Source organism: Cheilinus undulatus, linkage group 13, assembly GCF_018320785.1.
Source record: "Cheilinus undulatus linkage group 13, ASM1832078v1, whole genome shotgun sequence".
NCBI lineage: Eukaryota > Metazoa > Chordata > Actinopteri > Labriformes > Labridae > Cheilinus > Cheilinus undulatus.
In genome coordinates, this window is record NC_054877.1 from 37,681,863 (window position 1) to 37,699,528 (window position 17,666).

At 39.9% G+C, this 17,666-nt stretch overlaps 1 protein-coding gene across 1 annotated transcript; it reads left to right on the forward strand.

Annotated features, from left to right (window-relative positions):
• Nucleotides 1-1,424: 1,424 nt before the first annotated feature.
• On the forward strand, nt 1,425-17,137 carry ednrba (endothelin receptor Ba). The gene is made up of 8 exons (XM_041804374.1): nt 1,425-1,656; nt 2,521-2,983; nt 8,528-8,640; nt 11,794-11,998; nt 13,081-13,230; nt 13,545-13,678; nt 13,789-13,897; nt 14,857-17,137. Exons 2-8 carry the CDS (start codon nt 2,570-2,572, stop codon nt 14,989-14,991), a joined length of 1,260 nt encoding a protein of 419 aa, XP_041660308.1. The 5' UTR covers nt 1,425-1,656; nt 2,521-2,569; the 3' UTR covers nt 14,992-17,137.
• Nucleotides 17,138-17,666: the final 529 nt, after the last annotated feature.

Consider the following 17,666-nt stretch of genomic DNA (forward strand, 5'->3'; position numbering starts at 1 on the left):
CAACTCACGCAAGTTCACCAAAACTGGACGATAGAAGATTGAAACATTGCCTGTTCTGATGCAGTTGTGACATTCACATGGTAGGGTCAGAATTTGGCGTAAACAACATGAAAGCATGGATCCATCCTGCCTTGTATCAGCGGTTCAGGCTGGTGGTGGTGGTGTAATCGTGTGGGGGATATTATCTTGGCACACTTTGGGCCACTTAGTACCAACTGAGCATTGTTTAAACACCAGAAGCTATCTGAGTATTGTTGCTGACTATGTCCATCCCTTTGTGACTGTCTTTTGCATGTCTCTCGGCCGACCTTGGCATCAAGAAGCTCCGCCATCAACAATCTACATCAGTGATAACCTGTCAGCTCAGGAGAAGCGCATGCATAGAACACCATTTTGTCTTGTCGCTCTGATTGGCCCATCATGAATGTGACAGACAAAATGTCCCCCCAATCACCTTCTGAGAATTTTGTGAAAAGCTTCACTTTCCAGTTGCTCTCTATGGGAGCTTTTCCAGATAAATGTGAAACATATCCATGCAATGGATATATGAAACAGTCAATCTGGTGTGTAAGGTCAGCTTGTTGCACCCTCATATTCAGATTCATAACCAAACAAATTTCTCTATCCATAAGGGGCTGGAAAGTCAAAGCATGCTGTCTTATTAACCCAGGGAGCATCTTTTTGGCAGAACCTTCCCCAGCAAGTTAAACTGCACAACCATTTCGCAATAAAATGATGAAATGTATGACAAGAGAATTCCTGAATGAAATATTGTTTTTCTAAGGAGTCGATTCAAAACAGGTTTGACAAATGCTGATGAAATTGCATAAGAATATTAGCAAATTTTACATACTTAGCTGAAATAGTAATGTGTCTTCATCAAAAATCAATATTATTTCATTTTAATCGAAAACATCTTTGCTATGAGCAGTTTTCCACAGTTAAAATACACATCAACGGCCTGAAAAGTCCATTTCACAGGATTAATGTGGATGTAGGTTGGATGAAATTGCTCAATATTGTTCTGTATTTGCCCCCTTTTTTAAAGAGGAGAACACCAGCAGAGAGAAAATTTAACATTTAAAAAGACCATTAAAACAGATATGATCAACAGCCACAGGATCTTTCATGGATTGCACCAATGGGGAGAAACTTTATCAGAAAAAAGTAAGGACCTATAAAGTTATCCCCAAATGCTCCCAAAGCCACTAATTCTCTGTGAACTGATTTATGGTTTTATCCTTAATCTAAATGAGGGCACTGTGATCAACACTGAATGACTCGTGAACATCCTGCCTGCCCTCCTCGGTCTTCTCCCCTCCTCCATCCCTCCTCTACATCAGAGGAGGAGGGGGAGGAGGGGGAGGTTGGAGGGCAGGGATCAGTTCAGCAGAGTCTTCAGACTGGGAGACTCAGTACTGGAGAGGAGTGAGCCAGCAGAGGAGCAGACTGGAGCCTGTGGATCAGACAGGTCTGGAGCTTTTTTCACTTTGACTGATGGAGTAGCTGCTGTTTGAGATGACCGGACGATCTCTGCAGGAAGTAAAAGCAGCGAGTTTGGGAAGTTTTCTCTTTCCAAAGAGCTAGAAAGTTACTTTGAAAGTTTGATCCAGGACAGACAAATATTGGAGGATTTACACCTCAGTGAAGAGTTGGGTAAGTAAGAGAAGTTTATTTGACTTATTTAGGGACTGTGGCAAAATTACTGCATAGATAAGCAGGCTTAAAGCTGATATTATAAAGAGTAAAATTAACTTTAAAATTCTTTTAAACGTTTTTTAACCCCCAACATTCTGGCAATATAAAATATTACCACTAAATTGGTATGAAATGTTTGATTGTACAGCTAAACTTCACTTTATTGATGAGACAATAAATAGATTTACTCTGTGATCCTAAGGTAGGAACTGCAGTGTAAGCACAAAGTTATCAGGGGAAACATTTTTGCCATGTTTTTTGGGGAAAGTTGAATTGTAGCATGAAGGATAAAAAAAAAGAAAATATTTCCTTATTTAAATAAAAAGTAAAACTTGGTGGAAATACAAAAAGAGTAAGAATTAAAAGAGAAAAGTAAAAAAAAAAAAGTTGAATTTTTATCAGTGTTGTGTTGTGTTTGATGCATCTATTAAAAAGAATGTATCGACTAGACCGCAGAAAAATCCTCTTTATAATCTGATGAAACATTTTCTCCTAATCTTCCAGAAAGTTCAGACTGGCTCATCATCAGTTAGAAAAAAAATACATAAACAAAACACCTTTTCACCCCCTGTTTATTGAATAACTTGTACAATCCCTGACTTAACTCTGCACTTTCTTCAGGGTGTGTCCCCACATCTTATTTATGAGTTTCTTAGTGGGTTTAGACATGACAGCTGAATGAACTCCAGTCACGTAACAAAGCCTGCAGACTGCATACCTGCAAGACAGTGAGGTTTATTGTGTTTCATATGGATGTGAAGTTTTCCAGAAGTGAAGACATGACTTAAATACAGCATTTGCTCTTGATTTGTGTCTCTGCAGCTCACTAACTTAAGTCCAACTTATTGGATAAAAGCTTAAAGAATCCAGGATGCAGACTCGCATTTTCTACTTGGGGATACTCCTCTTGCTTGGTCACATCCTTGGAGTCATGGGCCAACCTGAGCCAGTGCAACAAGCTCCACAGGACCCTCCAAGTATCACCCAGAGACTCGGACTTGTAGAGAGGGACGTTCAGGGTCCGGTGAGGCCCAACATCACAATGCCCCGACGCCGTCTTCCTCCGATGTGCACTGGACCCACAGAAATCAGAGACACCTTCAAGTACATCAACACGGTGGTGTCCTGCCTGGTGTTTGTGGTCGGTATAATCGGTAATTCAACTCTGCTGAGGATCATTTACAAGAATAAATGTATGAGGAACGGACCGAATATCCTGATTGGAAGCCTGGCACTCGGAGACCTGCTGCACATCATCATTGGCATCCCCATTAATGTTTACAAGGTGAGCTGTAATTACTCAAAAGTAAAGGTAAAGATAACTTTCAAATGCTTTTGATGATGACATGGTACAGCATGGTTGTATTTGTCTTTTGTTATTCCATGTCTGAAATTTTAAAAAGTGTTCCTACTTATCTGAGTAGTATATTTCTAAGGGATGCATTCATGTGTCAGCTGATAATCTTGGCAGGTTCTGGCCTTGCTGACAGACATCGGTCCATCAGCAAGTAATGTGGCGTGCATCGATGCCGGTATCTGATGTCTGTTGTGAATTTAATGCTGGCTAGCTAGATTATGGAGTAGATTAGAGAAGCTTTTACCAAGATTCAGACACATTTTTTCTTTCCAAGCAGAAGAAGTCATTTGTTGAACAAACTGATTTGTCTTCGTAGTCAGATGTGAAAGAAAATATCAGTAATGGGAGTCTAATACGGCCTCCAAGATAGACCAGCAACATGCAGTTTATGAGTCATGACTACTGCAATTTCAATACATCCAATCTTATTTATAAAAAAGTGAAGAAAACACTGGCCTTAGACTCAATGATGAGCTAACTTGTAATTTTTATAATAATAATCCTTATTCATGGAGCTCTTTTATAAACTTTGATTACACAGAGTTTTCTAGATTATGATAGAAAAAAGAAAGAAAGGCAGTCCAACTAAGCACAATAAACAGGTAGAATCAGTAAAAACTAATTTTAGAATCACCTCTGATTTTTTACTCGAGCATCTCTGAGGTCTATGGACTTTTTTGGCCTAAATGGACTTTAATCTCAGATCAATCCAACATCTACTTTAGTTTTAAACAGCAAAGCACCGATTCTGGAGAATGAAGGACGAAACTGATACAAATGTTCAATATAAAAATGTAGCAGATTGCTAATACGGTTGTTTTTTTCACCAGTGTTTTTGGTGTAACATTCCCCTTATGCCGACATCTTATCTCATGTTTGACCATGAAAATAGATCTGTCAAGCAGGGGGATTCCTCTGCCCCGTAATAAAATCTCTTAATTGATTCAGCCATTAGAAACACTAGAAACCAGCATTAAATTGATTGGCGAGATTAACACTGGCTAGTAGCATTTGTTCATGCTGATGTTTGACAACATGGTCAGTATGCTAAGATGATGCATCTGTACATCCATCATTTAAGTGGATTTTAGATTTTTTTGTAGGAAATTGCTTTCCAGTATTCTTGAATTATTGAGTAAAATTTTGCTAGTTGTTTTTTATGGTCCTTTGAAAACATGTTGCTGCATTTTGGATTTGAAGTCATTTAAAATATATCATATCTAACTTACATTTCAAGAAAATGTTTGCTATTAAAAGAAAACTGTAGACTTGCTTCAAAAAATATCTTCTTTAGGTAACAAGCAGGTTTAGCAGGCTGAACGCTTATATTCAGATATCAGATTTATCAGTGCAAGATTTACAAGTTGGTCAGACTCAGCATCTGTCATTTTTCATAAATACAGTCCTGAAATCCCAGTCAGAAGCTCTGTAATGAACTGTAATGAAGCCTCTGCCATGGCTGCTGCCTTCCTGCCATAGCTTCCCCCGGCTCTTCACCGAATGTAAACATGAGAAGCTTGGTGTTTAGCATGTCATATGAACAGCAAGGTACAGCAGTATTTTGACCTAGAAAATGGAAATAAAGTAGTCTGTAGGCTGTTTAGGGTTTTATTCATGTATGACCTCACAACCGAAGTGATGAGTAGCCACATAAAGCAGGATATTAATCTGCAAAGAGGTACGAAGGCTAGTGGGGCTAGCTGCTAACTTTAGCCACACTCTACTTGGCACACCAGCTTCACATCATACGAATATCCACAGACACAATGACCCTGTGATGAATTTGACAGTTTTTGGAGCATTTCTACCAATCTAGATTAGTCAGTAAAACGCAATTTAAATGTGTTTAGCCAGATAGGGAAACAGTTGACTGGGAATATCCTTAGTAACAAGCAACTAAATAAAGTTTTTTCTTTCTCTCAAGTCAACAAGTTAACTTGAAATCCAACTTGATTACTTGAGATGAAAAAAACGTAACTGAATGGCCTGTTAACTATTTAAGCTTTTTTTTAAAAATAGGAACAAAATTTCCTTTTTGGAGTGTGTGATAAAAAAGAAGTGAGAATTGTACTGATTGGTTGTTCATGATCTTTGTGCCCTACAAGCATCTATTTGAGTCCAAATCAAATCTCTCTTTACTTTTCTGTAGGATTTTAATTTCACTTTTGCTGGGAGTAGAGTCAAAAGATATTTCTTTGCAACTAATTTCAAAGTTTTAACTCAACAACTACATTCACACTGCTACTAAAGTTGACAAAAAACACCTCAAAAGTTGAGACAAATTTTTTTTTTACCTGTGACTAAACATCAGTGAAGCCAGAAATCTGACATTCTCTCCATTCAGGTTTTTAACATTCCTGCAGACCCCTCACAGCCCGGACATAAACTGTTTAAACTCTGGTCACTGCACGCCAAAACAACGAGACACGGGAACTGTTTCCTCCCCGAGGCTGTCATTCTGATTAATGCTTAACAGTCACAGTGTCAGAACATATAACTCTCATCACTCAAGCACCTTAGCCCTGTTTAATGTAAAATACCCTGAACTGTCTCTTTACTTACTTTACTGTTACTTTAATACTGTAAGAAAACTCACTGTGGTTAAAAAAAAGCCTCACCTTATATTCACATTTGCACTAACCAATGCAAAGTATCTTATTACATCATGTTGATCTATCACATCATTGTGTATTTTATATTTCCAATCATGTCTACTCATCATCCTTGCTCTCTTTGCACTCCTGTCAACCATAAGTGAATGCACATTAACTTAATGTATAACAAGAGCTTGTACATATCTGAATTGAAAATGTTATATTATTTCGTTCAGTTTTATATTTATATTTAATGTTTAATTCCTGCACACTGACATGCTATAATCAGAGTTAAATTCCTTGTTGCAAAAGCATACTTGGCCTGATTCTGGAAATAATTATCAAAATAAAGCGAAACCTGTTCTCTTTGCACCAACCATCCACTGTGCTTGTTCACATCCAGGCAGTAAGGCAGTATGGCAGTCACCATCAATGAAAGCTACAACCCTGACTACAGTAGTGGGCTAACTTAGTCAAACTGATTAGCACTAATGGTATCAACTTGTGAGGGTGAATGTTGGATAGAATGCCTTTTAGGGTCACATGTAAAGGAAAGGTCAAGACCGATACCAAGTATTAACAGTTCATGAGAACAATAACTGATGTTTTGGGACCGATATATACTTAACAAATGTTTAAAAGTAAAAATTTAGGTTTAAAAAAGAACCAATAGTATGTTTCAGTAAGTGCAATTTCAGGTAAATGACATTTGATGGGATGTAAATCTGTCATTAAAGGGATATTTAGGTATTTTTGAAGTTGGGTTGTATACTTGGTGATAGTAGTAGTAATAGCTTCCACTGATAAATGTTCATCTTTCAAACAGGATGCATTTGGGGAAGCTAGGCTAACAGTGCTATAGACAGGTACAACTGCATGTTCACAGTAAAAATAGGCCCAAAAACAATGTTGGCTCATTGCATGGTATATTTGATTTTTTAAATTATTTTTCATCTAGAAAGCTTCTGTTTGGCACTATTTTGTGAGGCAACTTTGGCTACGTGTTCTTCTGCTTCAGCGAATCTGATCGCCTGTTTAGGTCTGTGGGCATCACCAGAGAAAACAACAACAAACTAAAGTAAAACTAGTTATTTCAGCTCAGGTTTCCACTTCAACAGCTGACAAATACGTATAAAGTAAATATTACTGTATTGCACTGACTAGTTGACTAGTTAGAGGAATAAAGCAACAGCAGGGGTCAGTGGCTTCAATTTATCCACAGAAAGAGGAAGAAGGTTGGTAAACTCCACTGTTCAGTAAGGCAGGGAACTCTTGATGGGGAGTGATGCAGGCCACAGGCATCGGTGAGCCGCTTTCCTCACTCAGAAATGCCCCGAAGAAGTGTTGTGAAGTCTCACAGACAACAGTAGATCTATGTTTGTGGGCATGGGCTCACAGTTTACACACGTACACCACCAGGTCTCCTGCAAACCAGTCTCCACTTAAGTTCTTTCCTCTCTTTCTTCCTGCAGTCTTCATCTGTAGAAGTTCCTCTGTGTACTCCAGCTCATAAAAGTATCCCATATCCACAGTAAACGACACGTCATAGCATCTAGAGCCAAAAATGCTAATTTCAGTTTTATTTAAGCTTAGTTTGTTGTCTCCGACAAAGCCCACGGACCCAAACAGCTCATCATATGCAGAGGTGGAGCAGCACGTAGCCGGTAACCAAAGCTTGCATTATGAAGTAGTGCCAAACACAGAGGCATTCTGGTGAAAATAAAACTCTTCAGAACTTTTTGATATAGTATACAATGAGCAAACATTGTTTTTCTTACCCTTTTTTAACCTTAAACTTGCTAAATTATGCAGAGAAAATATATCCATCTGTAGCACTGTATAGCCTAACATCCTAGCCACTAATTCTCCCAAGGCTAATGCCACTACTATTGCCTAGTACCATATACAACCCAATTTAAAAAATACTGAAATATGTCCTCAATAAGACAAATTAGACAACTTCATTACAAATGACAAAAGAGGAATAGACCGTAGCAATTACTTGTATGAGGTATAGCCATTCAGATAGGGTTGTGGGCGGGACATAAGGGCAGACTGTGGGGAGTGAAAATCAAGCCAGAGGGCAAGATGCAACTCATGCAGAGCCAAAGTAGCGCACCCCTTGAATGAATTCATTGTCAACAATAGGTGAAAATAAATGCTGATGTGACCCTGGGCCTGATAACTGCCAGGCCAATAATCAGGTGACCCCTAATCTAAAAGTTGTGCTACATAATAAACTTGAGATCCTTTATAAATGGAGCCTGTTATATCACAAATGTGCATACCAGCACACAAACTTTTAAGTGGGTGGGGGTCCAAGAAGATTTTTTTGTACTTGTTATTACTTTACTCAATCCTGAGCCTCACTATATCCCCCGCTGTCTCAGGCATGTTATAATTTGGTGGGTTTAGCGTGTTTGTGCGTGTGCGTGAGAGTGAGGGAGAGTCTGTGTATATTTGGGTAAGGGGGCAAGCATGTTAAAAGAACTGGTCATGGCTGCATACCAGAGCAGAGACATGAGAGAACGGGTGGTATGGAGAGACACATATGACTATAATTGACCTGTGCACGCCCTGGTCCAGCATCAGAGGCAGACATTTCTGCAGGTTAAGCAGAGTTTTGTTGTTCTCCAGGAGCTATTTTAGCTCTCAGGGTTAAGATCCATGTAGGTTGAAGAGGTCTGGCTATGTTTTTCAGAAAAGCTGTGACAGGCGTATTGAAAGAAAGGGCTAGATATTCACAGAAACTGATATGTTCAGGTTCACGCTTATCTTGATGTCTGACGCTGGGAAAAATAACAACATGGGGCCAGATGATTTGCTCCACTCGCTGTCATGGTTTCACTCAGTCATCATCTGTTTCTCTCTCCCTCAGCTCCTTGCAGAGGACTGGCCCTTCGGGGTGGCGCTGTGCAAGCTGGTGCCGTTTGTCCAGAAGGCCTCGGTGGGGATCACAGTGCTGAGTCTGTGTGCTTTGAGCATCGACAGGTAAACTCAGAAACAACTAGGTTTTACTCTCATGTTGACTTTTGTTTGTTTGTCAGGGATTACAAAACATTGTTGGGGGGGTTGACTTTTTGACCTGACCTTTGACCTTCCCTTTTTGCTTATTTTTACCTCTGTTATCTGTTGATTGACATTTTGTAATCATCGCTGCTGCACTTCTGCTTGTCTGCATATGACTGACAACTTTAATGGGAGTCAGGAAAAAACAGTTTATATTGGTAGTCTGAAAAATATGAAGTTTTATTTCATGTTTTCTTCAGACGTTTATCCAACCATAGTTTTATTATAACGGCCTTTAGGATTTAGCAGCCAAAAGGGGAGGAACATGGGATACTCTATCCCTAAAACTCTACTATAATAAAGAATAAATCCAAGATCCAAAGCTAGCCTGGCTTCAGTCAAAGGTAATAAGAGTATGTCAGCGAGCATTTTAAGAGCCCAACACACATTAGGCCTGTTAACCAGTGAAAAATTACCTGCAGTTTTTGTGTCAAGTGATTTGTTGTGATTTCTTGAGCAGAAGCTTATCAGAGGGGGCAGATGTGTCTGTTGGCCCCAGTTTCATAATAAACCGGGGTGGTTTTACTTGTTTGGAAGCCCCAAGCAAAAAAAACGATATTAGGTCCAATACCGTTAAGCTTAAAACAATCGAAGCAAGTTATTAAGTCATTTTCAGCACCTCTTTTTAGGAAACAAAGCCAGGGAACTACAGGACATTACCAGAGCTTAAAAAATAGTCAAATATCCAACAGTACCTCATGTCTGTAGGCCTGCTGTAACTTATAGAATAAAAATATAGACTCACTATTGGTCCAGTGCACTTTCTTCTGCCACAAAGCCTTCTCTTTTATTAATGCCGGTTCAGAAATGGACTAAGGATGTTTCAGAGGCAGGGGCGGAAATGATACAATGGGTACTAGCACAGTACCCATTGTCTAGTTTTGCCCACTCCGAGGGCACCAAAGAGGGTACTTTATCACATTTTCTCAATAAGGAGGGCACCAAAAATGGAACTTGTTCCAAATTTTCCCCACTAAGAAGGCATTTATCAAATATTGTCCACTCTGAGGACACAAAGGAGAGCACTTTGCTAAATTTTGTCCATTTCAAGGACACAAAAGAGGGGAGTTCATCAAATTTTCCCACTAAGTAGGATTTTTATCAAACTGTGTCCATATAGAGGACACTAAGGAAGACACTGTGAAATTTTATCTGCTAAGAAGGCACCAAAGAGGACAAACTTTCAAATTTTCATCACTAAGAGGGCTCCAAAGGGGGAATTTGTCAGTTCTTCCTCACTAAGGAGGCATTTATCAAATTTTGCCCATTAAAAGGGAACCAAAAAGAGATATGCCAAAATTTGCTCATTAAGAGAGCGCGTAAAGTGGAATTTGTCAAATTTTCCTCACTGATAAGGCTGTTTATCAGATTTGTCAGCATGGAGGGCTTCAGAGACAGAACTTTGTCAAATTTTGTTTATTGAGAGGGCAGCAAAATTCACTGAATCTTACCCACTATGGAGGTATTTATCAAATTTAGTCCATTTAGAGGGCAAAGAGAGGACCCCATTTTAAATTTTCCTCAGTAAGACGGCTCTAAAAAGGGGAACTTGCAACATTTTCCCCACTCAGGAGCCATTTGTGAAATTTTGTCCATATAAAGGGCACACAAGAGGGCCCCCCTTTTGAATTTTCCTCAATAAGGAGGTTTCAAACAGGGAAATTTGTCAAATTTCTCCCACTAAAGAGGAATTTATCGAATACTGTATGTCCATTTGGGGGGCACCAAAAAGGACATTTGTTAAATTTTGTCAGATAAGAGGTTACCAAAAAGGTGGGAATTTATTGCATAGTTCCACCAAGGAAGACATTAAATTTTGTCCATCTAGAGGGCACAATATAAGGCAGTTTGTTAAAGTTTGCCATCAGAGGGCCGCAAAGGGGCACTTTGCCAATTTTTGCCTATTTAGAGGGCACCAAAAAGTGGAATTTGTCAATTATTCCACACCAAAAAAACTATTATCAAATTTTGTCCATTAAGACAGCACCAAAAAAGTGCAAATTGATTGAATTTTCCCCACTAGGAAGGCACTTATTGAATTTAGTCTATTTAGAGGGCACCAAAGAGCCCCCCCCCACCATTTTGAATTTTCCTCACTAAGAAGGCTCCAAAGAAGGGAACTTGTCACATATTTACCACTAAGGAGGTATTTATCTGCCCACACAGCAATCCATCAATTAATTGTTCCAACATATCTGTAGAAATGTACCTAACCATACTATGCTTAATATGAACACATTGTGGGGCTTTTTACGGGTTGTCTTGGCCCATGCTTTTGGCACCAGGTTTCTCCTAAGGGAATTTTTTGTATAATCAAAACCTATTTGATGCTTTTTTTTGTTCATTCTTGGACCCTTATTTACATTCAAATCACACATCTTAAAAATGTAAGGTAATTTTAGATGTATCTTGCATATTTATGGGTGATGTATCACCAATAATGATTATATCATTATTATCATGTGACTCCTTGAAGCAAAAAGCCTCAGGCAACTGACCGTTGTCTAATGGTAACAGCACATGATAATGAACAGAGTAACACTTGGAGTGTTCTTTAACAAAAAGAACACTCCAACAAGAGAGTTATTTTATGAGCACATTTAAACATTTGGTTAGTCGCCCTAACTGGATTGTTGTTTTGCCACAGAACAGCATCATAACTTTAGACCATCATCATACCTTTGTACTGGTACGCTGCATTCATAGAGGTGCAAAATTGGTGTCCTAGTGTCCTAGCTTTCATTGCTTTGCAATATTGTGTTAGGACGAGATGGGATGTTCCTCTCATGCTTGAGGTGCACTCGGTGGCTCAGTAATGGAGTTGGGTGTCTCTTGACTGAAAGGTCAGGGTTCAACCCCTAGGCCCACTTTAAAGTGTCCTTGGGCGAGACACTGATCCTAAAATTGCCCCTGCTGCTGTATCAGTGCTGTGCCTGTGGATGGTTAGATGAAACTGACACTGAACAGTGTCTGCCATAAAAACACAATGTGTTTTGTCCGATATGTAAAACTTACTCTATGAATGCTTATCTGTTATCCTTATCCATTGCATGACTGACATATTGGGTCTTCCAGGTATCGTGCTGTGGCCTCATGGAGCCGTATTAAAGGGATCGGTGTACCAAAGTGGATGGCTATCGAAATAGCTCTCATCTGGATATTATCCATCATCTTGGCTATTCCAGAGGCGATAGCCTTTGACATGATCACCATGGACTACAAAGGAGAACACCTGAGGATTTGTTTACTGCATCCTATGCAGAAAACAAGCTTCATGAGGGTGAGCTTTAAGACAACATATCATTCAGTTAGACAGAGGCAGTCAGTTCATTTCTGGTGATGTTAAAACCATTGATTTACTGTGTATGACTAAAAATAGAGCTATAAAATCAATGCAAACGTACATAGAACTCATTCGGACCCAAACTGTTAAAGGTGTTCTGAGCATGCTCCCCAGCTCAGAACACCTTGACTTTGAAAAGCAAAAATGTGTAGAAGTAAGCTGGCATTGTCATCTGCCTTTAGATATAACCATAAGCATGAGGAATAGCCTGCGTCTCATTTGTACCAAAGGTGAGGCGTGAGTACAAAATGTACAGAACTGTAAAGTTGTCCATGGTTTTACCATTCTACATACAGCAGCTTGCTTTACAGCTAGCTAACTTGCTGCCAAGGTCAACTGATTAACTACCTGACAGGACACACATCACCGCCTACCATGGCAGGGGTGTGCATACTTCAGATGAATTGATTCTCCCCTGGTGAATGTATACTGGGACAAGGACAGTTGTCCTATTATGTCAAAACTAAGCAAAAATGCAGTGTGACTTAACTGTGCACATACTGATTGTGTTGATACAGCTGTAAGGCAGCAAATCTGCACACACTGACCTGCTCAGACAAACACAGTGGTGCGAATGTTGGCACACTTGCTGCTTAGTTATAAATTCATGTATATACTTTACATAAAGGCACATGCATCCACAGTCTGACTATGAATCAGGGTTAGACTAAGTTTGCAGATATTTAAGCGCATAAAATGTTTTTATAGTAGGAATAGTTTCAGTTTTTGCCAACTGGAAATGCTGTTTTGTCAGTGTGTTCGGTCTCACGTCTTCCATCAACCTTGAAATAACAATACTGAACAGATTGAAGTCCACTGAGGAACGATGATGAATGGATTTTTAAATGCAACTGAGCCTGTCTGCGTTGGAGTCACACCCTGGAGCCCCTCACTCTGGTCCAGACCAGAGTGGGAATATGATCCCCTAAATTACTCTGACATGTTTCACCTCTCACTGAAAGCCCTCTCTACGGATGTTTCTATGTAATCTAGTCGTGTTCTTGGATTTCTCTCTGTAGTTTTACAAATCAGCGAAGGACTGGTGGCTGTTCAGTGTGTATTTTTGCCTGCCGTTGGCCTGCACTGCCATCTTCTACACCCTGATGACCTGTGAGATGCTGAGGAAGAAGAACGGCGTCCAGATTGCTCTCAGTGATCACCTCAAACAGGTTAAATATGATTTTCTTCACACGCAACCCTATTTTTTTTATTAGTGGCTGCCTTCTTTCAGAATGTTTTATTCAAAACTTAAATTAAGTCTCCTAATACAAAAATGAGTCACAAGAGCTATAAACTGACAGTTATGACAGTTATTTACTACCTACTTTTAAAAAGCACTTTCAACATAATTTGTTTTTATTTGAAAATAAACTTTGGCGCTGGAAATTCCCCTATAAAACAAGACTCCTCTGTATCCGACTGAAGCCATGCAAAATCTGTCAACATAATCTATCTTTGTGATTTATCTTTTTTCTGTGTTCAGAGGAGGGAGGTGGCTAAAACAGTCTTCTGCCTGGTTCTGGTCTTTGCTCTTTGCTGGCTGCCGCTTCACCTCAGTCGTATCCTGAAGCTCACTATCTATGATGAGAAAGATCCAAACCGCTGCGAACTTCTCAGGTATGGAAGAGAAGACGACTCTAGCTGTTCAAAACAAGCAGAGATAACCCACATGACAGGGTTGCTGATTTAAGACTCAAGACTGATTTGTCTCCTTAACCCTTTTTTAGTTTCTTTCTGGTGTTGGACTACATCGGCATCAACATGGCATCTGTCAACTCCTGCATTAACCCAATTGCCCTGTACATGGTCAGCAAACGCTTCAAGAGCTGCTTCAGGGTAAGCTGCATATTTTTATTTTAAAAATGAAACATCTTACAGGAATGTCATGACATTTAAGAATGACCTATTTGCTGTCTTGGTGTTTTTGATTCCAATATTAACATAAAGCTGCCCAAGCAGCCCAAAAATGTCAAGTTATATCGACAATAGAGTCAACCAGCCTTAAAGGCCCAAACATACTCAGGCAGAACGTACGTGGAACAGACTCCGTGGAGGTCTGCGCAGACTCAAAGCAGACGTCTGCAAGGCCCATGCGTGCAAAGCTCAAATTTTACGACCCTGCGAACTCCACTCCGCGTACTGGTGTCACACAAAACACTGCTCGGCATGTATTTTTCACATCGACCCGCATTTAATATGACACTGACCTGCATTTCACACTTGTTTTTCCACGTCAATACTTCGCATGTCCTTCACCAACGTGGCATACTCCCCTTCCTCATCTCTTGTGGCATTTAATGTCCGTACATACCACCGTCTCTTAATTTATTGCTTTGCAAAGCCAGCAGGCAGAGCAGCTCCTGTTCCTCATCATCAGTGTAGGACGCCATGACAGAAAAATGTAAACAACAGGCAAGGATTGTGAGAATGTAGGATTTCACGGAAATTTCACAGGAAACTACTACGAGGCAGTGCACTCGACTATGGAAGCTCTGATGACTGTGGACATTCTGCGCAGAGTGCGCTCCGCTCACAGTACGCTCAAGTATGTTCGGGCCTTAAAAAGCAGTAGTTTCTTGTTACTGGTTCGAGTAGCGTGATTGCCAGTGTGTCTCAAACAGCATAGTGCACTCAAATGAAATGTGCTGCCGTTGCTAATAACACACCAGCTAGCGAGCATATGCTTATGTTAGCTAACAATACTATATCTGCTATGTTCATTGAGGGTGCAGAGAGTCCATTGTTCCACTCAAACTGACTCACAATCTTTTGTACCACTTCTTTTCCTCCTCTAGTCCTGCCTCTGCTGTTGGTGCCTTCCAGCAGAGATGCTAATGGATGACAAGCAAATGTGCACAAAGATGAAAGTCACCGAGCGAGCCTCCGACCAGAGCAACTCCCGCATGACCAACAAGTCGACCACTGCCTGAAGAGAGGCCTCACAGTTAGATGACAAAACAGAATACTGAAGTATGGACGACTGAGTGGTGATCTGAGTCCACTTTTGCTTTATCTAGAACATCAGATGAAGACTTTTTCCAATTTTAAGAGCCGCGTAACGAGACACAACTTCTTTAATAGAACTCTGACGAATACCATTTTGGACAACAGCATGCTTTTCCTGTGTTAGAAGAAATTTTTATGACTGCACCAAAGAAGATGTACTTTTTGTATAGCAAATGTGAGATGTATGAAGCAGGACAACTTTGTGTATTTAACACCAAATATCAAAAACCGCACAGATGTGGAGTTAAGCAGTGATGAGTACAATGGGGGCAAATGTAGATTATCAAAGATTGTCTTTCTGGCTTACAGCCTTGATAGTGAATGTTATTTTTTTATAAGTTAAATTTCAGCATTACATGGACTAGCTTCAGCTGAAAGCTACCACACTCTACAGACGCAATGCTTTTTTTTCTTTCTTTCTTTCTTTTTTTTTTTTTTTTACTTATTAGAGGTGTTTTGATGTCAAATCTTTAAGCTACGTTTTTGTATAGTCCTATACACATCCAATACTTGAGCATTTTATTAATATTAAACATTTCTTTGCTTTTATACTAACCCTGATCAGATGTGGAATAAGTAGTTTCTTAGTAAAGACCTGACTCAAACCGGTGAAGAAGTGCCAACCCAAAAACAAGTTTAGCTAACGTAACAGATTGGAGCCTGTAATCTGCCAAAAGAGTCTATGCAAGAATTTTGTGTTGTACGTTAAAAACTCCTTTATTTTGAGGTTTTACCAATTTAGATTTTCTTAACTTGTAATAAAAATACAGCTTTTGAATTAACCTGATATGCCAGATAGATTGTTTCATATATCCATTGCATGGATATAGTATATCTCACATTCATCTGGGAAACCTCCAGTGCAAAGCACTTGAGAAGGGCAAGACTTTTCAAAAAGATTCTGGATCAGGCTGCCTGGCAGTGCCACTTTTCAACATATTTTCTCCCCCATTAGGTTGTAATTCTAAAATCATAGACATATAAGGTACACTATAAAGTAAATAAACTTTGCTTGTTTGATAAGAATCCTCATTAAAGACAAAAAGTGACCAGCCAAAGTGGGCAGTACAACTCTCTGAAAGTTGGGTGTAGGTCAGAACTTGCAATGGCGTGCAAATGACAGCCATTATTGCTCTCATTTTTTTCTATGAACAAAACCACACCGGTGGTGGCCAGATGTGGATGTGCTACAGCACTTTATGCCACTGCTCTATTCCTGGCGTGGCTGGTGGAGTGTTTTCCCGAGAACAGCTGTTTCGTCCATCTCGGCAGCAGTAGTAGCAGCTCTGTCTTGGCTGCTGCTGAAATACAGCTGCTGTTGTCATTTTTTTCACACACTCAGTGAGGCAGGGAGGCTAGCCCCAAGCGGACTCCCAGCTTGGATATCAAGCACCTAAACCGCAGTGGCTGGAAGGGAGTTTGACCGTTGACGTGCTGCTGGCTGGCAGTAACTGAGGAGCGTCATATGATATGATGTGCCGTCCTGCGTTGCAGGCTGACGGCTCAAAAACTGTACTGTTAGTTAGCAGGAGTGCAATCACCACATGGTGAAAACAGAGTGTTAGAAACAGCTACACAGCTGCACAGAAACTGCATGTGAACCTTTGGACTGAGTTACATACTGGTGTGACTTCTACTATAGATTGTGCAGTAATTCTGGTTTTGGAGCAGTTCACTTATTAGTGTACTGAATGGCAACTATTGCTGCATATTAGGCTTTATTGGAGGAGGATCTAATCTGCTATTTGTCAGATTGTATTACTCAAAAAATGTATGTATGTATGTAAAAAAATAAACTGAATATTTTGCATATTTTATCTCTCCTTATATACTTTGTAGAGATTTTAAATGTATTGTTTCCACAGCATTATACCACTTATTACTGAACTACTGATGTGTGATTTAAGCTGTTGAGTTATTGTTCAACCTGTTTAATACTGGGCCTGTTATTGAGGCTTTTTATGAGCTGTGACATATTTGCCTTGAATGATCTCATTCTGACACTAAACCTTTGCTTATACAACAGAAGGAAGAGGTTTCTCTTTGCATTAATAAATGAACTGATAATTGTAAAACAAGAGAACTGATTGGTTGTGATCATTCTTAGAGAAAACTATGATTTCTTGTGATTTTGTGACTTTAAAAGGCTTTTCTTGGGTGCCTTACTGTCTTTGTGTGTTTACGCCTTGCATAAGTGTGGAGGCAGGCAGCATCATGTGATGGTGAATGCTGGCACAGAACATCACTGTGATCTCTCTATTTATCACAGCGTCTTTACTGCAAAGACATACACACAGCTCTGACCTGGGAATGTTCCTTCGGGCTAAACCAGTGTCATGCATGTCACATTAGCTGTCAAAGGAGCTCTCTGTCCTGTGATCCCTCACCACCCGTCCTCAACTCATCTCTTCATCGCTTCTTCTTGCCCTCGCGCGCTCTTCTTTTTTTTGCCTGTTTTTCTTTGTTGTTTTACCTCGTCTCTAACCTTGTTTCCCTGCTTTTCTTTTCTGCATTCCTGTCTCCACTCCTCCCCGTAACCCCTCTGCCTCTGTTCCTCTTTTACACTCTCAAACAGTTCAATGTGGTTTGACATTAAATC

Coding starts and splice junctions, on each gene's coding strand:
- ednrba (XM_041804374.1), top strand. CDS start 2,570: ATGCAGACTCGCATTTTCTACTTGGGGATACTCCTCTTGCTTGGTCAC. Junction 11,999..13,080: donor AGAAAACAAGCTTCATGAGG/GTGAGCTTTAAG, acceptor TTCTCTCTGTAG/TTTTACAAATCAGCGAAGGA. Junction 13,679..13,788: donor AACCGCTGCGAACTTCTCAG/GTATGGAAGAGA, acceptor ACCCTTTTTTAG/TTTCTTTCTGGTGTTGGACT.